This window comes from Amia ocellicauda, chromosome 18 (genome assembly GCF_036373705.1).
Source record: "Amia ocellicauda isolate fAmiCal2 chromosome 18, fAmiCal2.hap1, whole genome shotgun sequence".
Taxonomy (NCBI): Eukaryota; Metazoa; Chordata; class Actinopteri; order Amiiformes; family Amiidae; genus Amia; species Amia ocellicauda.
Window position 1 is genome coordinate 13,154,159 of NC_089867.1, and position 22,887 is coordinate 13,177,045.

The 22,887-nt window shown below is 38.9% G+C and overlaps 1 protein-coding gene across 2 annotated transcripts in view; it reads left to right on the plus strand.

The window, feature by feature from the left end:
• Positions 1-13,743, plus strand: part of stac (SH3 and cysteine rich domain) — a 28,925-nt gene extending 15,182 nt beyond the window's left edge. Inside the window, exons 4-11 of one of the 2 annotated variants that reach the window (XM_066691129.1) lie at positions 570-651; positions 824-939; positions 3,721-3,802; positions 6,109-6,176; positions 8,304-8,398; positions 10,871-10,922; positions 11,386-11,523; positions 12,456-13,743. In XM_066691129.1, coding sequence (XP_066547226.1) covers positions 570-651; positions 824-939; positions 3,721-3,802; positions 6,109-6,176; positions 8,304-8,398; positions 10,871-10,922; positions 11,386-11,523; positions 12,456-12,554 — 732 coding nt within the window. In that variant the 3' untranslated portion in view covers positions 12,555-13,743. The remainder of the gene's footprint in view (positions 1-569; positions 652-823; positions 940-3,720; positions 3,803-6,108; positions 6,177-8,303; positions 8,399-10,870; positions 10,923-11,385; positions 11,524-12,455) is intronic. The other variant, XM_066691130.1, reaches the window with a different exon arrangement.
• Positions 13,744-22,887: the final 9,144 nt, after the last annotated feature.

Genomic DNA, 22,887 nt, shown 5'->3' on the forward strand with positions numbered 1-22,887 from the left:
TTTTAAAAATTAGCAGATACATTGTAAAATGAAGTCTGATTGCAATCCAAAACTCCCTGGGGCTCTCCAAGAGAAACCAAATCTACTGTGCACTGAACACCATTAGTGGGAGTGTATTCGAGTTATGGATGTTTTAATATCGCTAGTATTAGGGGTCATTAACTTATCTAGTCTGTTCTTTAGTGTTAAAAATGCAGGAGCTCAAATGTTCACGTTTCCTATAAATTCTATATAAGAATTCCAAGTTGACATGCATTGATCTGAGCTGACAGGTGCATAGTTGTGTGCTCACACACACACACACACACACACAAATCTATAATAAGACAAAAACAGATCTAGCATTTTCACAGTCTATTCTTAAAGAAACAAGGGAGGGATGTTTGTGAACTGGAAGCATCACTTCGAGTAGCAGGGGGAGGGAAACAGGGAGGGACAGCAGGAGGGGAAGCGAGAAGGAGGCCACGCAAGGAGTGTTTAGACGTGTTTAGCTGGTAGGATGCTGCCTGTGCTTTGCTATCGATCTTCTAACTCTGACGTGCCACTCTCCCCTCTCCCTCCATTGTTAGCCGAAGGGATTTCGCCGCTACTACAGCTCCCCGCTGCTCATCCAGGAGCAGTTCAGCTGCATCAAAGAGGTGATGCCTATTGGTGGGTATTGATTTTTCCTGACCTCTTACAGAATGCGCAGCCCTGTATAACATATGCAAGTCTGATTGGCTCTGGGCATTCATTTTTTGTTGCTCACTTGTCTGATCTTATTTACCTCATTCTCCTGCACTCTCTGGCCCGTACATGCGCACCCCCACAACACCCCACCCAGCGTGCGGCAGTAAAGTCGATCCTGTGTATGAGACTCTGCGATTCGGGACCTCCCTGGCACAGAAGACCAAGAAGTCCAGCACGGGGAGTGGCTCTGAATCACCACGGCGAAGCTCTGTGAGTGAAGTACACATCTGAATTTTAAACCTTGCATCGCAGTTCCTGAAAGGATGCATTACCCTGCGTACAGTAATAACTATATAATAAACAAATCTGTACTCTTTGAAAGTTTTTTCCTCCAAGGCAAAATTTGCTCTGCTTTTTCAAACTGCTTTTGTGTGAATGTGTATAAAATGCATGAGCTGGTTTCTCCTTCTTTTCCATGTATCGTTTGTCAACTACTGTAGTTGCAACTTTATGATTTCACAATTATTTTTTAGAAATTGTGAGGAAACTTTAATATGGTGCATAAAACTGTAAATATTATCCTAGTTAGAATCTAAGTGTAGTAAAAAATGCTCAAAAAACAGGACAAGGAGACCTAGTACATTCGTACAGTATTATTTGGACAATTTCTTGTTTGTTGGGGTTTATCATTTAATATCATTCTTAGTAGATAACATTTTAAAACAGTTGAGGATGTAATGCAGGACCTCAGAGAGAACTCTTCTTGGAATATTTCATACTTTTAGGAATGCTTTAGGAAGCACAATATGAAATGTATCACCACAGAACTTTGAGTCATACGTACCAAATACCATTTTACAGAGGCCCGAATTTGACTAGTGAGAAATGTAGAACTAATTCTTTCTTGAGACTTTTTAAAAATAAATTCCTTTTTGGATTAATTATGTGGATGTGCAGATGGGTTACACGGACTGCCAGCGAGCAATAAACAATGTGGAAAACAAAATGGCGCTCAAATGTGAGTCCAGAGCAGTGCAGACTCATTTGTTAGATAAATATTTATTAATTGATTTAGCAGCAACATCTCATGAGTGATTAATCTCCTTGTAATACCTCATTTTAATATATAATACTCATGGCACTGCCCGTAATTCATTATGCAGTCTGGTGGAGTGGGTTGTAGGAGGTGATCGAAGGTGATGGCAGCCAGAGCACTTACGAACACTGGTGTTAGCGTCTGAATCACCCAATGTGCTGCAGTGAAACGCTTTCATGTCTGACACGGATGGTTTCACAGATATCTTTTAGCTTTAATCTTGCCCTCCTTCACTTCAAAGACCATCCCTGAAGCAGTCTAGGAAAAAACAACTATTGCTATTAAAATGAATATCCACCAGAACTACAGTGTCTTCTGTGTGAGGAGTTCAGACTGTGGTCGTGGGCTTGTGTTTGCATTTCTCTTTCTCAATTTTAAGGTTTATGGATATATCCAAAGAAGATTTAGTGCAAGCTAGAAAATATTACAGGTCAAGTGTTTAGAAGCAAAACATGTACAGATTTACTCGCAGGAGGGGGGTAGAATATTAATTCTTCTCTGTCAAGCTTTATTTACTACTAGGTTTGTGTCCCTGAACAAATCATTGTATGCTCTTTAAATATTTAACACCGACAAGTAAATTGTCAAGACTAACGTGTCCTACTTTTCCTGAGCCAACGCCTTCAGTAGTGACTATTCTATATTTTCTCATAGGGCTGTCAGATAAAGTGTTTGGGAAACGAGCAAAATTCGTAATCTACAAAGTAAAGAGAAGAAAAAAAAAAACACTACATTTGCCCTGTAGTGACTATAGCTTCTGGGTGCAGAGTGCTTTTCTTGAGATTGAATATAATACCAACCCCCTTGTGATCCATGTTTGGCATTGTTCATCAGAGCTGTGATAGTAGCGCTGAACACCTGGGCTGATAACATCCAGTGTCAGAAAAAATGGCACAGAAATCTGAATATATTTTCAATTTCCAGTGTGCATTAGTCTATATGTGTAAGCAAAGCATGAGTTGAATTATATACCGATGAAATCCCTTTATTGCAGACTGCTGTTCATATTTTCCATGTATTGTTTCTCATTAATTGCTGAAATGCACAAAGTGTTAAATTAGGTTAGGAAACAGCGTGACAGAGGGACAGTACCTAATTATATTGTAAACAGTCCCTGAGATTAAATTGTAACAGATCTCCTATCACAGTATCGCAGTATCCAGTGTAATTTGATGACTTTAAAAGACAGTGTTAAGCCATTAAATGTTGTTACCACTAACATGTCTGCTGCTTATAGAAACCAGGTATCTTCCCCAAACTCTTCACAGCAACTGGCAAAATTATATTTTGATAAAGTAGTTTGTTAATTATTATATTTTCAACTGCATGTGTTACAATCTGTTCAAAGCTACTACCATAAACCATCCTTAAATCTTTACAAAAACACATCCTCCAAAAAGCCGTGAGTTTTGTATTTGAAAGTATCTTGAGGAATAATGGCAGTGGACTCTCTTTTGTGCGTTTTGGTCAGTCTGCTCTTTCACTGAGTAGAATAGACAGGAGGCAGAGAACAAGGCTAGCCTTTCATATTGGTAAATCTGCAAGCATTAGATAAGCTACTGCTCTTGGGATATATTCGTCATTGTGCATTAAAAGCTAAATCCTGCAGGGACTACCAACGGGTGTGTAGAAGTTCTTTGTGACTACACACCCTGAAAAATATGTCAAAAAGTTCACTTCAATGCCACATTCATGTAAATGTTAGTCTTATTTCTTGAATTTAAAATAAAAATAAAAATGCTTCGGAACATGCCTTCAGTGAGAGAGTGGAGTGGTCATCTTCGGTGCTGAAGCTTAAACATGGAGATCTTGCACATTCTGCATTTTGTGACGTATGTTTTCCTGGCCTGGCCTACCATTCTGCCTGTTCCTAGTTTCTATTTATGCATTGTAGGGGTCCACTACTAAAGTCAATGATAGTGCAGTGTCTGACTCACTCCTCTTTGCCCTGACAGAACACTGACTTGGCTGAGGTGCCCGAAGAAGTGGATGCCCAGAGCAGCCTCCCAGAGCACACCAGGAAGCACAGTGACAGCGGTGAGTCACGGCTTCACCTCAACAGTGTCTTCTCGGGGAAGAAAATCGTAAGAATTCACAAGAAAAGTGCTCCACACTCTCGTACGACTACGTGACTTCCCACCCAGCTGATGTTTCAAGGTCAAAAGTAATGTTGGTGTTGTTTTAGCCGAGCAGTCTTCTTTAGTCATTTGACGACTTGAAATCTGCGACATTTCATAAAGAAATGACCGTTAACAACAATAACAATGAAAATATTCTCGCTCAGCTTATTCCACTTCGGCCTGTGATCTATACAGTGCCTTCTTACATTAAAAGGAATCTGAATTTTATAAAGCCCTTAACAGGCTCTATTTATCTTAACTTTGCAGGACGTCTTGCAACCACAAAGAGTGCATAACAAAAATAAAGTATACTTTGTGTGTGATATTAAGTGTATTATTTCATTAAAAAAAAAAAAAAAAAAAAGAAGAGAAAAATCATACTTTCTCTCCCTATCCCTACAGCCTGGTTTCTATCAGGCTTATTAGCCTGTTTGGAATATCAGCAGACCACCTGCAAGAAGCCTGATAAATTCTAATGGCTGGAGGGTTTCAGCTTGATTTACAAGCTTGCTTCTTATCAGCAGCTCTTAAAGGACTTAGGCTTCAGGTTGTGAATCCAGATTGCTGCTGGGGAAATGCGCCTGTGCCATCAGCCGGTGAGCTGGCCGGCTGTCAGCCCTCGAGGTTAACTCAAACACTCTCCAATCCGGCCCTGTACCGTAATCGCCTCTTTTCTCTGAGATTTAGTTAGATTTTATCTGCGGGGAGAATAACATTTTTCAATCGAGAGTGTAACTAGACCAAATACGAAGAGCATGGGTTTGGCTTGGTGTTTTTTGTTTTTGTTTATTTGTTTTTAAAGGCCATCATTTTGGTTGATCGGTGAAACAGGAATGGTATCACTCCTAGCATGAAGTTACACATATTTTACTGATTTTGAGAAATTCAATCTATGCATTTTATCATCCCACAGGCTAATAAGCTATTACATATTGGAAAGTAGTCAAAGTTGAAAAACAAATCACCTCTTGCTTAAGCTCATTGATGCTCTGAATTTGACATTTTGCATTTTTTCGAATCAGCAGGAAGAAAATATGTTGTGGCACCTCTGAATAGGCTGAACGATGCTGCCCAGATTCTTGTCACAAATAAATCTGTGTAATACAGTTTGGATGGCTCAAGAGGCATACCTGTTCCTGGGTTAGCAAAACATATATTTCTGTCTATTGAAGACGAGTTGCCCAGAATCATTGCCTGTCAATCTAAGCCAGACCAGGCAGCTCATGGGTGATTTTCAGCTATGATTTATTTATTAATTTTTTTAGACTGAATTTGGACAGAAAATGTCTAGTTGTATCTGCAGGATTAGAGAGATCCACTTAAGACACTGTCATAAAATACTCCTTGATATGTTTTTCGTGTAAACATTGTTGAATAATGCATCAGGAATTTACAAGATTATGCCACTGCTGCTGCTGAGGAACCAAGTCTCAAAGAGCCGACTCTGACAGTATGTAACAACCAAGAAAGGCAGCACCTTAACATTTTACATTTGGGGCCTGATTAAGTCAAGACTTTCACCCTCACCTTAAGAGCAAGCTACAAACCTGTGCATCATAGCAGTTATATTCATCATTAGAAGAAAGCAGCATCTTACTCAAAATGAACCACCAAAATAGTAGTTTTATAGTTTTTTATTAGCGGGTGGGTCGAAGTTTTGATTTAATCCCAGCTTTAGTTATTGTACCTCAAGGTATATGCAACTAAATATAATCAAATACCAAAAATGTAATATCATAAAACAGCATATAGAAGGGACTTTGAGCATTGAATTGAGGAACTGAGCATATGATTAAGCATTTAATATGGATTTTATAATGAGGCAGAGAGCAGGAGAGCATCTCTGAGCGCTGCAGGCAAACTGAACAAAGCATTGATCTTACTTTACAAAGAGTAAGGACCTCAATTGGTGACACACATGCTGGTACTGTATACCTTGGACACCATCATCTGATGATAATTGGCAGCTGTCAGGGAACTGGTTACCGAGGTAACATAATTAAAAATTATTAGGATGCATTTTATACAGTGGAGAATCAAATATGCACAAATTAATTTGGGCATTAGAGCAATGTGATCTGTGTTCTTGGTACCAAACAGTACTAGGAAACGAATTCATATATGGATTTGGATTCAGTGAAAGTGGTTAGGGGATTTGCATTTCTTCAACATTTTGGGGGGATTTTATCTTATTAATATTTTTGTTTTTCATTTGTTTCCCAGTATTTACTTCGCTAGAAAATGGAACAGAGCATTTCCACTCTGGAGAGAAGAAGCAGGAAGAATCCCCGGTAAGGAGTGAAATTATTGCTCAAGAAAAGATAACTACGATTCCACACTGAGGTTAAAAATCCTGTGTGACATGCTAGCATAAGTTTAGCAGATATTGACAATAATGAATAAGTGAGGATGGATGGATGGATAGATTAATATATAGATAGCTACTTGTAATATAATATAGAAAAGTTTGTTTGTTTTCCACTCCTCATATTACTATATAACTATATACCATATAACTGGGATTAATGGTCTACTGTCCATAAACACTTTCCACTACCGTAAGACTGTTCAGCTTGATTTTGAACAAATTGTTGCAGTGTTTTTTTGACGGTGAAATATGATGACGCTGTGAGAGAATTTACGAGCTGCTGGATTCTATTAATCAGTAAGCAAGCGCGGTGTTCATCTCTCATCTCTGTGGGTTGACATCAAGGTTGCATCCTCCATATGTTAACAGAGGGCAGGGATTCTGTGCCTCTGAATTTCCCAAGTGCCCAATAAAATAATTTTAAAAAGTTCAGTAGCTAAAAATGAACTGTGACTTGAGTGCAGCTGCATGCAAAATGTATGACTTGTGACTTTCCCTATTTATCTCCAGTGTATGCTTTTGCAAGATAGTACAAATCTTTGAAATGTCTCACTTTCATAGCAACATATGTAATATAATATACTTTGTGTAGTAATAGGGTGTGATTTACTAAGCTTTTCCCTTTATTTCTAAACATTACAACTTATGACTTACATTGTGAAGCTACACTTCCTAAAATTAAATGCTATAAACAATTACATTACATTGAAAAAAATAACTCTACAAATACTCAGATCAAAATCATAGATGGAGATTATTTAACACATCTTAGTTTTTGCTCTGCATTAATACATTGTCTTAAGCTTTTTGTGTATTTGATTAGGTCGCACTCTTAAGCCATTCTTAAAACTTTCCTGAGGAGTGACAGAATGTAGGTGATTCTATTATTACATGATTATTATTATATTTCTTAACATACAATATATCACATTATTTTTACATACCCATTTAGACAGCTGGGCTTTTACTAGAGAAATCTAAGCAAAGTACTAAGGGCAGTGTCCCCCACCTGGGATTGAACCCATGACCTTTTGCTCCACAGTCCAAAGCTCTGACTACTCCACTGAAACACTGAAGTTTCCTTTAATGCCCAAATGGACAGGCTGTGAGCAGTAGGCAGTAGACCATCTGCAGTTCTGACAGAAAAAAACAAGCACGTTGGACACAAACTCGATGAATTCAACAGCTGGCAGTTCTGAGCTGTCCTTGGCGAGCATCAATAGCTCTTGTTCCTGAGTACGAGTAACACTCCTGCTGAAGTAGAATGGAGTACATACTGTACCATGGAGACAGGAAATGGGATGGGGGATAACCGCTGTCTTGCCAGACAAAATCTCTGATACGCTCTACACAAGTGGAACCCTGCTTTCTCTGGTCACCAGGTCCCTGCAGAATACATACATGCACTCTGCTGTTGAACATAGTGTTCATTTTCTTTGCCAACCGTTCGATTTGCTGAGAACTCAATAAACCAGTTGGCATCAAGAGTTTTGTCTCCTGTAGGCTGTATCACATGTCTTCTGCTAATTTGTTACTTTCATACACATATTATTAATCGTAGACTGGCATTGCCTGAGGCTGGCTAAAGTGCTCTTCCTAATACTTTAGTAAAACACATTAAATGTTTTAATGTTCCAGGAAGTTTGTTTTATTTTCTGTGATCAAGAAAATAGATGACTGTGTTATAGTATTCCATAGAATTATTTCTGCTGCTGGAAATAAGATTAATGTGTGTCTGTGTGTGTATATATTGTAGCGGACTTTTCAGGACTGTTGTATTAAATGGAGGGACTGCCATGTATTTTGGTCGTAAGATATCCATTATTGTGGTTGTATAGTGATGAATAGTGACAGGGTATATATATGTAATGATATCGATCGAGAGAGACAGAGACAATTGTAAAATAATAAATGCTAATATAAATTCCCTACAAACTGTAACACGCAACACTGTTACTCAATAGCTGTTTAGTTTGCTTATTGAAAGAGTTCAGAGGTCTTAAGTGTGGGTTCTGTTCATGGCTAACAATGCGTTATCTTCTCCTTGCAGGTGAAAAGACAACAGCGAAAGGATATATTGCAGCTGAACACCTATGTGGCCTTGTACAAATTTATACCACAGGAGAATGAAGACTTAGAAATGAGGTCAGTGGAAATGTCTGATAAATGCTGCTGAATGTCAAGGTGCCTCACTCCAATCTCTTGTATCTGGGCAACAGAGTGCAAATATGTCTGTCATTTACGAGAATAAAGAAGGAAAGAGTCAGAATCTGTACAAACGTGGACCTATCCATTTTCTCCCAGTGTGCCGGAGGGGCCCTTTGTGTACCTGTATTATAAAAACAGCTTTGTGATCAAACATATTTTTATGATCAAAGTTGTTGTTCTTCGCTGTGTATGTGTGTGCGTATTAGACGATGAATGTTTGATTTAAGCGATAGTATCAAATGACCCAGGCGATACAGTTCACTGCACACGTTTGAACGGCAGGAATAGTCGGCACTGTTTGTGCTCCCCAGAACACAAAGAAAGTGCACAGGGCCTTTTTTTGTTTTACCGTTATAGATATGCTAGTGGCTTTGAATTTTTAAATTAATTATTGACAGGTAAAGATCGGCATTCATCATTGTTAGCAGCAGTTAATTAATCTCGGTACACAAATGTATTCTTTTGATCTCTGTTTCAGCCTGACTTCATTATACTAAACCCGCTTTTATTTTTTAAGAGAATATCTTAAATACAGACATTCATGGTAAAAAGACTGCAATCTTTAAAACATTTAAAGATATAAACCTTTCTCACTCCAATACAATCAATTTTTTCATATTAAGTCTGCAACCACATTTATTTTTTTGGATTATAATCAACAAACCTCAAACTCAGTGTACCATATTAATACATGTTTTTTTAATGTGTATTTAAGAATAACTTGGGGTCTCAGGAGTTTGGTGTCTTCTGTTCCAAACAGGGGTTTCCAGATCAGCCCAGTTGAGAGATGGTATTTAAGGGGGTAGTAAAAATGCTTTGACTGGCATGGGAGGTACAGACCTTGTGTGAGATCAGCAGAGCATTAGATTTAAAAATAAATGAAAAGCGGTAATAGAAGAAATATGCCAGTTAGAAATGTGTAATTCCATCCCTGATTTCAACAGCACAATATCGCAAAGCTGCAGATTAGTAAACTGTGATATCTATGCTTCGTATCTTCATTAAGGACACTATGCAAGACTTAATTTGCAGTTATCGTCAGAGCTCGGTGGGGGGCTGCATGTCGCCTCCCTGAAGGGGGATGCACTCAGTCACAACAACACAGACATGTATTTCCAAGCTTCGAAAGTGAAAACAAGATTATCAGGACTGGACTACAGTTTCTACACAGAGATTTTAGGTTATGGACTGTACATTCATACCAATGCCAAAGAACAGCTTCCCTTAATTCTCACCTGCAGATATAGTGTCAGGTGTGAGTTTATTTAGTAATCCATACTCTATCACTGTTGATTATATATAGATATAAATCTAGATTGTGTGTGTATATTTGTGTGTGGGTTCAATTTGTGAAATATCATTATAATCCCGAGTGTATTTTTATGGCATTTCACTGTATTCAAAATGCATCGCTACTTTGCAAGTTATGTCAATAAATATCTGCTGCTTTTTATATTACCTGCAACCACACCGATGCTCAGCCTTGATGGAGTATTAGAGTGTCTTGGTTTCCCTGGGCTGATCCTATTACTGCAAAAAGCAATTGATATTTCAGATGGGTATGGAGCAGAATGATAAAAAAAAGTTCAGGGGTCATAAACAGCCTATTTAATGACATTCAATCTTGTATTCTGTTTTATAAACTGCAATTAAGGAGTCCAGCAGAACAATATGTACCTTCTCATGTGTCCAGTTTATTTAAACTATTATATAAAAATGATGTGTGTTGATGTGAATACTTTATGTTGGTAAAATGATAGGATTGCAAGCCTTCACTGCAGTTCCTCGGATGAAATATAGAGCTGCACATGAAAAAGCCTGGTTGTGTTTTCAGTTTGAAAAATATTGAAAGAAAACAGGTAGTAAAAATAGAATACATGTTTGCTATTACTGGAAGATGGTTTACTGCAGTAGGGCTGTTGGTGTACTATTAAAGGCAAGACACACATCTTTCCATGTGTCTTTGTGTTGTTTGATGTTTCTGTATCATTTTCATATGTAGGGACCAGATGTAAGAGCCATAGCAGCCTAAGGTCTTTCTTTGGGAGAAGCAAATTAGACAAGAGTCACTTCACATTAGCATTTACATGCATGACTCAGTGCATCACTTAAGTGAAGGCCATCCCCCATTGAGAGTTCAAAATAGAAACCTAGAGGTGAATGTGTATGTGGGCTGAGGATGCTTCAATGCAAAGTGAGGTGACTGTATTACTCATTAGCACTAATGAGCAGCAATCATGACTTCCTGTTTTGGAATCGCTGACATGCAGCTAGCAGTGCCAGGATTTCATATTCTTGTATCTAGAATGTTGTCCCCAGAATTTTCTACCGAGGTCTTACATTCTGCTATGTGGTGGGCTCACAACGAATCACCGGTTGGTTAATATTGTTGCTTTCCCTCCATTTCAGGCCTGGAGACCGAATCATATTAGCAGATGACTCCAACGATGACTGGTGGAAGGTAAAAGGAGAACCCAGTACATCCACACAGACTACACTTAAAAGCCATTGAGCCAAGCCTGTTGTCACACAGTGTAGGACAGACAAATCACGGGAGGTCTATGGTCATTTGGAGGTCTGTGCTGGAGAGAAAAACAAGCATTAAAGGAAGTTTAACAGACTTCTCTTCTGTGGACCTAAAATATGGGTTTCATATGTAGATTTTGACTTTTTCAAACAGAAGTTATTTTTTGTTTGTTTAAATTTAATCAGTCCTATCAATGTAGGAATTACCCCTGGTATTTTGGTACTGTCATTATTCAGACGCTGTGGCATTTTATTATGATGCATTGCCATGCTGTGCCTGTGCAAAGACTGTTGGTGCAGCAAAGGAAGTGTTTTGCTACCTGACGATTTTCCCGACATCCCATATGGTTGGGTTTTAGAGATTAGTAATTCACATTATCTTTTTGTAAATTTCTTAGGGTGTAATTGAAGACAGAATTGGATTTTTTCCTGCAAACTTTGCTCAGCAGGTGAGGGCAGGTGAGAGGGTTTACAGATGCACAAGGACTTTCATTGGCTGCAAAGAACAAGGACAGATAACACTGAAGGAGGGCCAGGTGTGTATTGGTTTACATTTCTTGTTAATTTCTTTGTTGTCTGCAGGCCATGTGGTGATGCACAAATAAAATACTTGGATCTGGATCAAAGAACAATGAACACAAACTAAATGACAGACGGTTGGTCATTGCAACTTTTGTTTATTAGTGTAAGACAAGACATTTATATTTAGAAAACTATAAACATTTAAGGGTTTGCCCAGAAATGACTTCAGAAACTCAGGAAAGAGTCCTGCCCATAAGAATCTGAACACATTGTGTCAAGTTCTCCATTTGCTCAAATTGTAGACTGTTTTCTGCTGATATCTTTCTGTAATAGTGATTGCAGGGGGTCATGTGGAGTCACTCACTCTAAAAGGTACATTTAAAGGAATTCCAAACCAGTGATCTAGAAATAACATTAGCTAACTTATAACCTAATGTCTGCAAGTATCCAATATTTTGGTTTTGTCCCAGGTGACTGTAAATCCATATGCAAAAGCGGTAAATGTTTTTGTTACTTCTAAAATCAGTTTTAGACTCTGACCCTCATAACTTACCAGGAGCAGGAAACTTGTGTATCAATGTCAAAGTGGAGCTGGTGACATTGACTTGTTCCCATTTTAAAGCGGTCCGGGGTTCCCTTAATGTAACTCATCCAAGGTCCAGATTTGGGATTGAATTCCATAAAGTGGGTAAAGGGAAGGAGATTTAACCAAATTTAAACAGTTCGCTGTAGCATAACAGAATGCCCTGAAGTCAGTGTTTTATATGAAAACCCATGCCTTTGCTACGGCCTGCTAAAAGTCTCATCAACTAAACGTAACCCATTAAAGTAGACTGCATTCATATGTTCAAATAGCTTCCTGCAAGCTAGAAACAATTTTAAGGTAATTTATGATGGTTGCCTCAGTGAAGGCATGCTCTTCTAAGTGATATTTTTATCATTACAGATTTGTGTGAGCGGCGAGGAAGAGCACCATGGCTTCATTAAAGTGTCTAGTGGAAAGAAGAGAGGATTTGTACCGTTTGATGTCTTAGAAAATGTTTGATGGGGTGCAGTCCCAGAGACGCGGAGCAGTGACGCTCACCCTTTGCCGGCAGCTCTTTTGCAGACCGCGATGAACGCTGAGATCCAGACGGAAAAACCGCCACGGGAATTTCAGGAGATAAGCAAAGTGGAAAGCACTGTTGGGGGATACAGGTGGACCAGAATTCCCACAACAACACAATGAAACTGTCCTCACTGCAGGGTTTTCTGACTGCCTCTCTGTTCCTTAGCTAAGAAATGGCAAGGAGAAAAGAGATTATCATGCTTTTGGGGAAGCAGAAACACACATGACTTTGTATGTGTGAGCCGTGTCTAAATCCAGGCTGTGTCCTGTTTTTGTGTGTTATTTGTTTCAGTATGGGAGGATTATACTTGACTTGTCACTTAGACTGTCTCTGAGAATGGGGAACAAAGACGTACCAATGTGGTCTCTTTGCTGTCTGGATGCACACAGATGCTTTACAGTTCTGAGGCAAGATTTTAGCACCTGAGTATTTATAGCCACAGAGAACTAGGGACTCCGTCTGTGTGAAGTATGTGTGTGGAAGACTTGCAGAATAGCTTCTAAAAGGTACCCGATATTTGTTTACAGAACTTTTTTCAACAAATATTTCTAAATTTATATATTAGATGAGATGTCTTTATTTAGGGTTGGTTTGATATATATTCTTATTAAGGCTACCCCACCTGTTGAAACTCTATTAGCACCATAGCTTGTGAATATCAGATAGTAATGGCCAATGGCTTTAACGTTCAGAGATTTATTTTAGTTTCATCAAATTTATAGTCAATTGACTTAAGCTTATATTAAAGATAAAAACATTCAAATGAGTCCAGTGTATTAAGTTAGTTGAGAACTGGCACTTACATTTATACCTATATAGAGCATCTGTATGGCATTTAAATGTGGAATATTTAAACAACTGATATATGAATCAAGGGGTTTATGAAAATTAACAAAGGCTCTTATAAGCAAATATCAATTATCTATATCTGCTGTATATAAGATGTTATTTTTTTCCTCTCTGATCAGCAGTCGTTTCTTTGGGGAGCAGTATTGTTCTTTTAACTACTTTTGTTTCTCATTGTTTGACAAAGTCTATTCAGGGAAAAGTGGATAGAGAAATAATGTATTCATTTCTAGTTCTAGAATGTTACAAAATATAAATGAAATTCTTCAAGAGCTCTGATTGTTACTTTCTGATTGGTTTTTAACTTGTTATATCAGTCTCTGCAGTCCTGAAGATGATTCTATAGTTTTTCTTGGTCTGTCTGTTTTTCTTTTCTTTTCCTAGCTTTCTGCAGTTTCTCTATGTCCTTGTTTAAACTCACAGATAATCTGCTGTGCTGTAGCATTTGTTTAATTTGTGTTCATCTTTAGGTTTCTATTAAAAAAGGTTTGATAGTGTGTGTGTAACATGACAATGCAAAGATGAGAAATACAACTGTTACAAAAGCCTTTTTAAATGTCACGGACTTGGCATTAAATTTCTTTAAAAAAATATAGAGAGAGATTGGTGTATCTGTACAGATATGTGCAGCCATAAATTTAAAGCTGTCTTTCACTTAGCTGTCCTTAAGTAGCAGATCTGACATGTTTGAAGTGTAAAATTGTGTAAAACCTCTTGGCCTCAAGGCAAACATGAGTTATACTGCAAAAAGAAGCCTAAAGGATATGTGGACTCTTTAAAGAGCTTCCAAACTGTCTGGTGTCCTTGATTCATCCGCCTTCCTGACTCTGTTTTGCTTTTGATGCCATTTCCTCATGACAGCGATTTGAAACAACTCTGAAGAGTGCCGTTGATGTGTTCCTGATTCCCTGTTGTTAAAACGCATTGGTTTATAAGGAGATGGACTCCATGACGTTGGGAAGGGTGGCTCAAGGCTCAAAAATAAATAAATAGACAATCCTGAGTTAGGGTCTGACCCCATTAGAAACGGGCTAGAACTATTAGTCTAGTAAATGGAGTGCTTTTGTTTAATGTCAATGGCAGTAGGTGTGCATAAGGCAGGGGAAAAGCTTTGATGTTTTATTGGTGTTGTATTGTTGAACATCTGTAACCTCCTCTGACAAAGCAGCTCTAATAGGGCTTCACTGACTCATAGGCTACAATTCCTTGGCTGCCTGCTATGGATATACAATGGGATAGGCTTGTTTGCTTTGACATTGGTGGTTTTCAAATTGAAGTTTCGTCATCAGTGTAAAAAGGTGCCCTTCTCTAATTCCATTCCTCTCTGGCACGATCTATATCAGAAGGACTCTGCCCTGAGGGTCACTGCTGCCCGTCTCAGTGGCTCACCTTAATGAATTTCACTCCTGCTATTGATTTGGGCAAGTCTCTGACAAGAAGCTGAGCTGCTGGGATAAAATGTGTGTAATTGGGGGACAAAACTATTGAATTTTTCGGAACATGTTCACACTGTTCTTCTGGCTTTTTAAATCTTACAAACTTTTCATCCAGCAGGTTTTGTAATTAAGTATGTCGTGGTGTTCTCTCATGACTGATGGTATTTAGTGCTGTGCTTGAGATAATGATGTATGGGAGTACAACCAGTTGGCTTAAACTTGTTTTTCGGACTTAGTAGCAACTTTAGAAGCGTGGACACGGGTCTGTGGTGCCCTGTTTTTCAGTTCCATGAGTAAAGATCACATTAATGTTGCCTCGTTAAGCCCGTAAATGATTCAGTTAATTAACAAAAACTAATTCTCCTGAAATGCTACACAGAAAACCTGTCGATCTCCAGGACCAGTTTTCGGGATGCTCGAAGTGAAAAAAACATGAACAAGACGGTGGTTTATCCAGTCAGGTAGAAAAGACATTCTTATGTTGTTGTTTTTTCTTTTTTTTTTGTGTTTGTCTTTGTAAGACTATAAGATATTGTTATGCTGTGCAGAAATCATGTTTCCTTTCAAGGACTGAAGAGACGCATTAAATGCAAGTGCAATAGCTCAGACACTATGAATGTTATAATAAAGGCGGCAGGTGGAATACAACCAGTGTGTGAAGTCCTGTGAAGGGGAGACATTACTATAGAGGCAGTGTGGAGCTCAGTTTATCCCCAGGCTGCTTTCATGCAACCCTGTTTGTCTGGATGTAGGAAAAAAATTACCCAACCAATAGGGGAATGTGTCAAATGTGGGTTGTAACCAGGGGATAAAATTAACTTTTTTGGCCAATAGTCACTGTGTCTGGTACAAGGAAAAGACTTACCAGCCACTTGGTATTTTTACCAGCCAAAGGCAGTCATCACCAAAATGCATGAGGGTGCGTGCATGTGTGGTAAACATGTTAAAACGTGGCATTTATTCAGGTAATTAATCAATCACCATAACAAAAGCTAATTGCACACCTGTATAGACTAGACAGGTGTGTATGAGCTGAAAAGGATCTGGATAGAAAAAACATGCTCCCACACAGTTTCTACTTGCAAGTTTTATAAGGTCTTTGAGCAAAACATTGCATTCTATTGAATTATAACACTTGCTAGTAGAGACTGTCTGGGAGCACCTTTTTCAAATCAATCAATCAATCACATGCAATAACATGGCAGCTAATAGGGATCTGTATGAACACACTAAACTAACACGTTTCTCTTCAGCAGATTTTCCGCTACGCAGCAAAACATGCATGTCTCTATCGCAAATAGTTTCCCCATAAATGAATACGTTGTAATTGATGCAATTGATGAATACTTATCTAACACAACAACTTTGTTAAATAAATATCTATGTAAAAATACATTATTAGAAGCCGTATGAAAATGGCATAATAACAGCAGACCTGTCAACTCTCACGCATCTCGTGTCAGACTATTGTATTATTGTTTCCCGACATTAGCACGACTTTTTATTGTCATAAAGGTTGTCCCTATTTGTTTTATAAAGGAATATTTTGCAATTACAGCTGTAATTGACCGACCAATATGTTTTTCTTTTACATTTAAAAAAATATATATTTTCATTCAATTTCCAGTTTAGCAATGTGAGCTGCAATGAAAATGCCTTAACAGTAGCATCTTTGTGGTAATGTTCTCCGGTCACAACTGCGAAATACAAAATGTATAAGACCTATCTAGCTAGTTAATTGATACAGTCTACTTGACTAAACGATTGACTCCTCCTCTCCAAACGACACTCAGACTGCCGCTCTGCGTTCAAAACAGAACTGCGCTCGAGTTACAGCGAATACAGTATAAAGAGCAATAGCTGTCTGTGTGTGTATTCATGTGTTTGTTGCTCCTCTTTCCTTCTCTGTCATATAATAATTCAGACACACTTGATGCAGGTAATTAAAAAGTCAGTAATTATGACTATGAAAAGTAATTAAAAGTCATTATTTTCCCCACATCCTTAACCACCTTACTTCTGCTTCATTGCTCTCCATGCAATATGTCCTCCTGGACCGAAGACTGTCCAGATGCCATATATTTTCAAAAAACATGATATTGCGGTTTGCCAAATCAACTAACATACCAACACTACAACGTCAACAAATGAATTCGTATTTTGAAACATACCGACAAATACTCTATCAGAAACTAAAAGTTGAGTTTTGCTACCCGCCAAAGTGGCTGGTAAAATTGACAGATTTACCCGCCCCGGCTAAATCTACCCACATTTGGCGGGTGGCGCGTGTTAATTTTATTCCCTGGTTGTAACATTGTAAACTACTTAAAAAAAAAAAAAAAAAAAAATCTAAAAAGATATATTTTTTAATGGTCCAGATATGCAACAGAATTTAACATCCTCCAGCAGTATTTGCATATATTTAGTGTGGCAGTGAATGAAGGTCTTGAAATTGAAATGTGAATAATTTGACTGTTCCTTTTTTATATGTAATATGTCGCTTTTAATTTGCCCATAGATCGCCAAAACCAAATGTCAGGCCTTCCCTGCAGTGCACACTGTGCTTGACCTGCACCGATACAGACAAGAGCCCCTGTCTCACTTGACGAGACTCATTCGTGAATTTGCCAGAACTACTGAACCACAAAAAAGAAGGCGTCTGTTTGTTTGTTTGGTTGGTTGTTTTATTTTGTGTATTTATTTTATGGTTGCAGTGCATTGCCTAAAAATAGGGACTTCAGTAAGAAAAATAACATTTATACTTGTGTAATGTTCCCCCAGGGTATGGAAACTAGAACCAGTCCTCTCATTATCTTATCTCGGTACACAATCATGTTATATCCGATTGAACAGCCCAGGTCCCTATTGCATTTTGAAACGTGGTGTTATTCTGTGTTTTTCTGAGATATTTTAAACACATAATCAGTGACTCGTGGGCATTGTTCTTCATTCAGCCATTCATACATTCATTCATATAGCCTCTTTAATAAAGAAATAAGAGAACGAGAGTGAAAAGGAGATATTCCAGGAAGAAATTAAGCTTCCATGCTCCAATACATAGCACTCCGTTCCACAGACAGGGATCAGCAACCTAATTAAAAAGCTGTTGAGAAGATAATTCATCTAAATGTGGATGTCTAGGCTGAGGGATTCAGTGATGACAGCTGATATAACGGTGAACCTCCTGTCAGTTAAGACCGACACGTGAGAGGCTATTCGGTTGGGAGCAATAAGCTTTTATGGAAAGATTGCCTTATTCAAATCAAATACTTATTTTTTCTATATAACCATCCTATGAGAATCTTTTTTTTTTTTTGTCTAAATGTCTAAAACCATTTCAGTTTTTTTTTTTGAAATCTGATTTCTCTCTGTGCGACTCAAATTGAGCACTTAACTACCCAATTCAACTGATTACCGTTTTAATATAATCAATGTAACTACTTGTCACAGCTCTGGCAGTGCTAGTGATTTGGTCACCTAGGGTTAAAATGTAGTTTGCTATTATTCTTCTTAAAACACCTGCTTAAAATGATATTTCAAATTTTACCCTCCTTGCATCATGTTAGTTTGAAAAACTAAAAATATGTGAAAGACATACAGGAGACTAATCATTCAATTACCCTTGTCTCCAGGATGAGGTCTGCAGATCTTACACTGTATCTCCTTGAGTCAGGGTAATTAGCTGAGTGTAAACTAGAAATGAGAGGAAAATAGCAGAGCCCGGCCATCATCAAATGAATCTCACTTGCAGCTGGTGCTGAGGGACATTATCACCAATGCACAGGGCTCTCGTTCTAAATGGGGCCAGGGAAACAATCCCTTTTACTGCCATGCCAAGATTTACAACCGTGTTGTTGGTTGTGAAAAGATTAATTTCAAAAGAGCCCCTTAAAAACAAAACAAAAACAATACACTTGTATCCAGGGAAACCAGTATGCTATGTGATAATGACCCAGAAAATTAAGCCCTTTTTCATGGTCAGTAAAGGAAGTAATTTAAATGATACCTCCTGTAATATTGGCACTTAATTAACTTCATTCAATGTACAATTTTACAATACAACATGTGTGGGAAAAGGGCAGTACGGACCACACACAGGTAGGGCTTGATAAGGAACAAGTACTTTCTACATTAAGGGGATTGAAGGCTATGCCCATATATATTAAAATTCAAACGAAAAAGAAAGGAAGGTAAAAAATATAAACATATATTTATGATACGTGTTCAAATGTATCAGTTCTTTACCAATGGGTTTAGGCATGTCTTTTATTCTAAGTAGACTCAAGACAAATAGATTTCCACCTCTTTCCCGGTGGCGGTGGAAACCATTGTTAAACCAAGCTGCTGGACAGGAATGATTCTTTTTATTATGAGTGCAATTTAGTGTGACTTTCCTTAGTCAGGGCAAGCAGTATGTCCCAGGCAGTTAAACCCTGGAATGGCCCTAGGGGCAATTGGTTCTGTCTGAGCGGGGATTGAATGGAGCTGTTAAGAAGCATTTTATAGGTTCCTACCTAGATTTCATTTTAATCCTTACATTAGATTCCTTTCTGTAATAGCCTTATAACTCCAGGTGATTGGAGTAGGGAAAGCCAATGTCTTGTTGAACCAGAGGCAAACAAATATGGCACATAAATCGAATTGTCCTGTAGGCTTTTAAGAAAGGACTGTAATGTTTATTGTGTTATATAATCACAGTTCTCCTGAGAAATATCTATACATATCTATGAGTTGTATAGTGTAAATTCTGGGGGTTATGTATATAGATTGCATGCTACAGTTTGGCCAGGGTCCATTACAAGTGTCAGTGACACACTAACCAAATAGGTGAATACATTAATGTCACAGAAAACATGACCTAAAACCTAAAATCATATGATTTTTTTAGGCTGTTTACTTTATAACAGCATAACTGTGTGTTGGAACTAAACCCATATAAAAAATACCATCTAGAGATTTTTTAAAAACAGAATATTGCCAATTCGTTGACCCTAATGATAAAAAAAAAAAATGATGATAACCTCAAAATGTGAACTGATAATTCCTTCCTTTGAAACAGCATCTAGAATGGGTGTCCCATGTTCGTGGAATACCCACACAACAAATTTAAATGAAGAGGTAACAAAACGTTTTTCCCCCCGTAAAGGGCTTAAGTGTTTTCTTTAGTCAGAGGAAAATGAGAAACTGAGTAATTTTGCAGTGAAATGCCATTTACTTTCCAGGAGCATTATTTGTTGATGAGTATTTTTGCTTTGATTCAATTTGTCCTCTTAGTGAGGCATCCCATATACACTCACCTAAAGGATTATTAGGAACACCATACTAATACTGTGTTTGACCCCCTTTCGCCTTCAGAACTGCCTTAATTCTACGTGGCATTGATTCAACAAGGTGCTGAAAGCATTCTTTAGAAATGTTGGCCCATATTGATAGGATAGCATCTTGCAGTTGATGGAGATTCGTGGGATGCACATCCAGGGCACGAAGCTCCTGTTCCACCACATCCCAAAGATGCTCTATTGGGTTGAGATCTGGTGACTGTGGGGGCCAGTTTAGTACAGTGAACTCATTGTCATGTTCAAGAAACCAATTTGAAATGATTCGACCTTTGTGACATGGTGCATTATCCTGCTGGAAGTAGCCATCAGAGGATGGGTACATGGTGGTCATAAAGGGACGGACATGGTCAGAAACAATGCTCAGGTAGGCCGTGGCATTTAAACGATGCCCAATTGGCACTAAGGGGCCTAAAGTGTGCCAAGAAAACATCCCCCACACCATTACACCACCACCACCAGCCTGCACAGTGGTAACAAGGCATGATGGATCCATGTTCTCATTCTGTTTACGCCAAAATTTTACTCTACCATCTGAATGTCTCAACAGAAATCGAGACTCATCAGACCAGGCAACATTTTTCCAGTCTTCAACTGTCCAATTTTGGTGAGCTTGTGCAAATTGTAGCCTCTTTTTCCTATTTGTAGTGGAGATGAGTGGTACCCGGTGGGGTCTTCTGCTGTTGTAGCCCATCCGCCTCAAGGTTGTACGTGTTGTGGCTTCACGAATGCTTTGCTGCATACCTCGGTTGTAACGAGTGGTTATTTCAGTCAAAGTTGCTCTTCTATCAGCTTGAATCAGTCGGCCCATTCTCCTCTGACCTCTAGCATCAACAAGGCATTTTCGCCCACAGGACTGCCGCATACTGGATGTTTTTCCCTTTTCACACCATTCTTTGTAAACCCTAGAAATGGTTGTGCGTGAAAATCCCAGTAACTGAGCAGATTGTGAAATACTCAGACCGGCCCGTCTGGCACCAACAACCATGCCACGCTCAAAATTGCTTAAATCACCTTTCTTTCCCATTCAGACATTCAGTTTGGATTTCAGGAGATTGTCTTGACCAGGACCACACCCCTAAATGCATTGAAGCAACAGCCATGTGATTGGTTGGTTAGATAATTGCATTAATGAGAAATTGAACAGGTGTTCCTAATAATCCTTTAGGTGTGTGTATATTGTGTACTCCTAGATACATATACATCACTTATGTTTCTCCCAACTGAAAGAACAGAGCTGCATAAAACTCCCAATATATACAGTGAGGGAGAAAAGTATTTGATCCCCTGCTGATTTTGTACGTTTGCCCACTGACAAAGAAATGATCAGTCTATAATTTTAATGGTAGGTGTATTTTAACAGTGAGAGACAGAATAACAACAAACAAATCCAGAAAAACGCATTTCAAAAAAGTTATACATTGATTTGCATGTTAATGAGGGAAATAAGTATTTGATCCCCTATCAATCAGCAAGATTTCTGGCTCCCAGGTGTCTTTTATATAGGTAACGAGCTCTCTTAAAGGGAGTGCTCCTAATATCAGCTCGTTACCTGTATAAAAGACACCTGTCCACAGAAGCAATCAATCAATCAGATTCCAAACTCTCCACCATGGCCAAGACCAAAGAGCTGTCCAAGGTTGTCAGGGACAAGATTGTAGACCTACACAAGGCTGGAATGGGCTACAAGACCATCGCCAAGCAGCTTGGTGAGAAGGTGACAACAGTTGGTGCGATTATTCGCAAATGGAAGAAACACAAAATAACTGTCAGTCTCCCTCGGTCTGGGGCTCCATGCAAGATCTCACCTCGTGGAGTTTCAATGATCATGAGAACGGTGAGGAATCAGCCCAGAACTACACGGGAGGATCTTGTTCATGATCTCAAGGCAGCTGGGACCATAGTCACCAAGAAAACAATTGGTAACACACTACGCCGTGAAGGACTGAAATCCTGCAGCGCCCGCAAGGTCCCCCTGCTCAAGAAAGCACATGTACAGGCCCGTCTGAAGTTTGCCAATGAACATCTGAATGATTCAGAGGAGAACTGGGTGAAAGTGTTGTGGTCAGATGAGACCAAAATCGAGCTCTTTGGCATCAACTCAACTCGCCGTCTTTGGAGGAGGAGGAATGACCACAAGAACACCATCCCCACCGTCAAACATGGAGGTGGAAACATTATGCTTTGGGGGTGTTTATCTGCTAAGGGGACAGGACAACTGCACCGCATCAAAGGGACGATGGACGGGGCCATGTACCGTCAAATCTTGGGTGAGAACCTCCTTCCCTCAGCCAGGGCATTGAAAATGGGTCGTGGATGGTATTCCTGCATGACAATGACCCAAAACACACAGCCAAGGCAACAAAGGAGTGGCTCAAGAAGAAGCACATTAAGGTCCTGGAGTGGCCTAGCCAGTCTCCAGACCTTAATCCCATAGAAAATCTGTGGAGGGAGCTGAAGGTTCGAGTTGCCAAAAGTCAGCCTCGAAACCTTAATGACTTGGAGAGGATCTGCAAAGAGGAGTGGGACAAAATCCCTCCAGAGATGTGTGCAAACCTGGTGGCCAACTACAAGAAACGTCTGACCTCTGCGATTGCCAACAAGGGTTTTGCCACCAAGTACTAAGTCGAAGGGGTCAAATACTTATTACC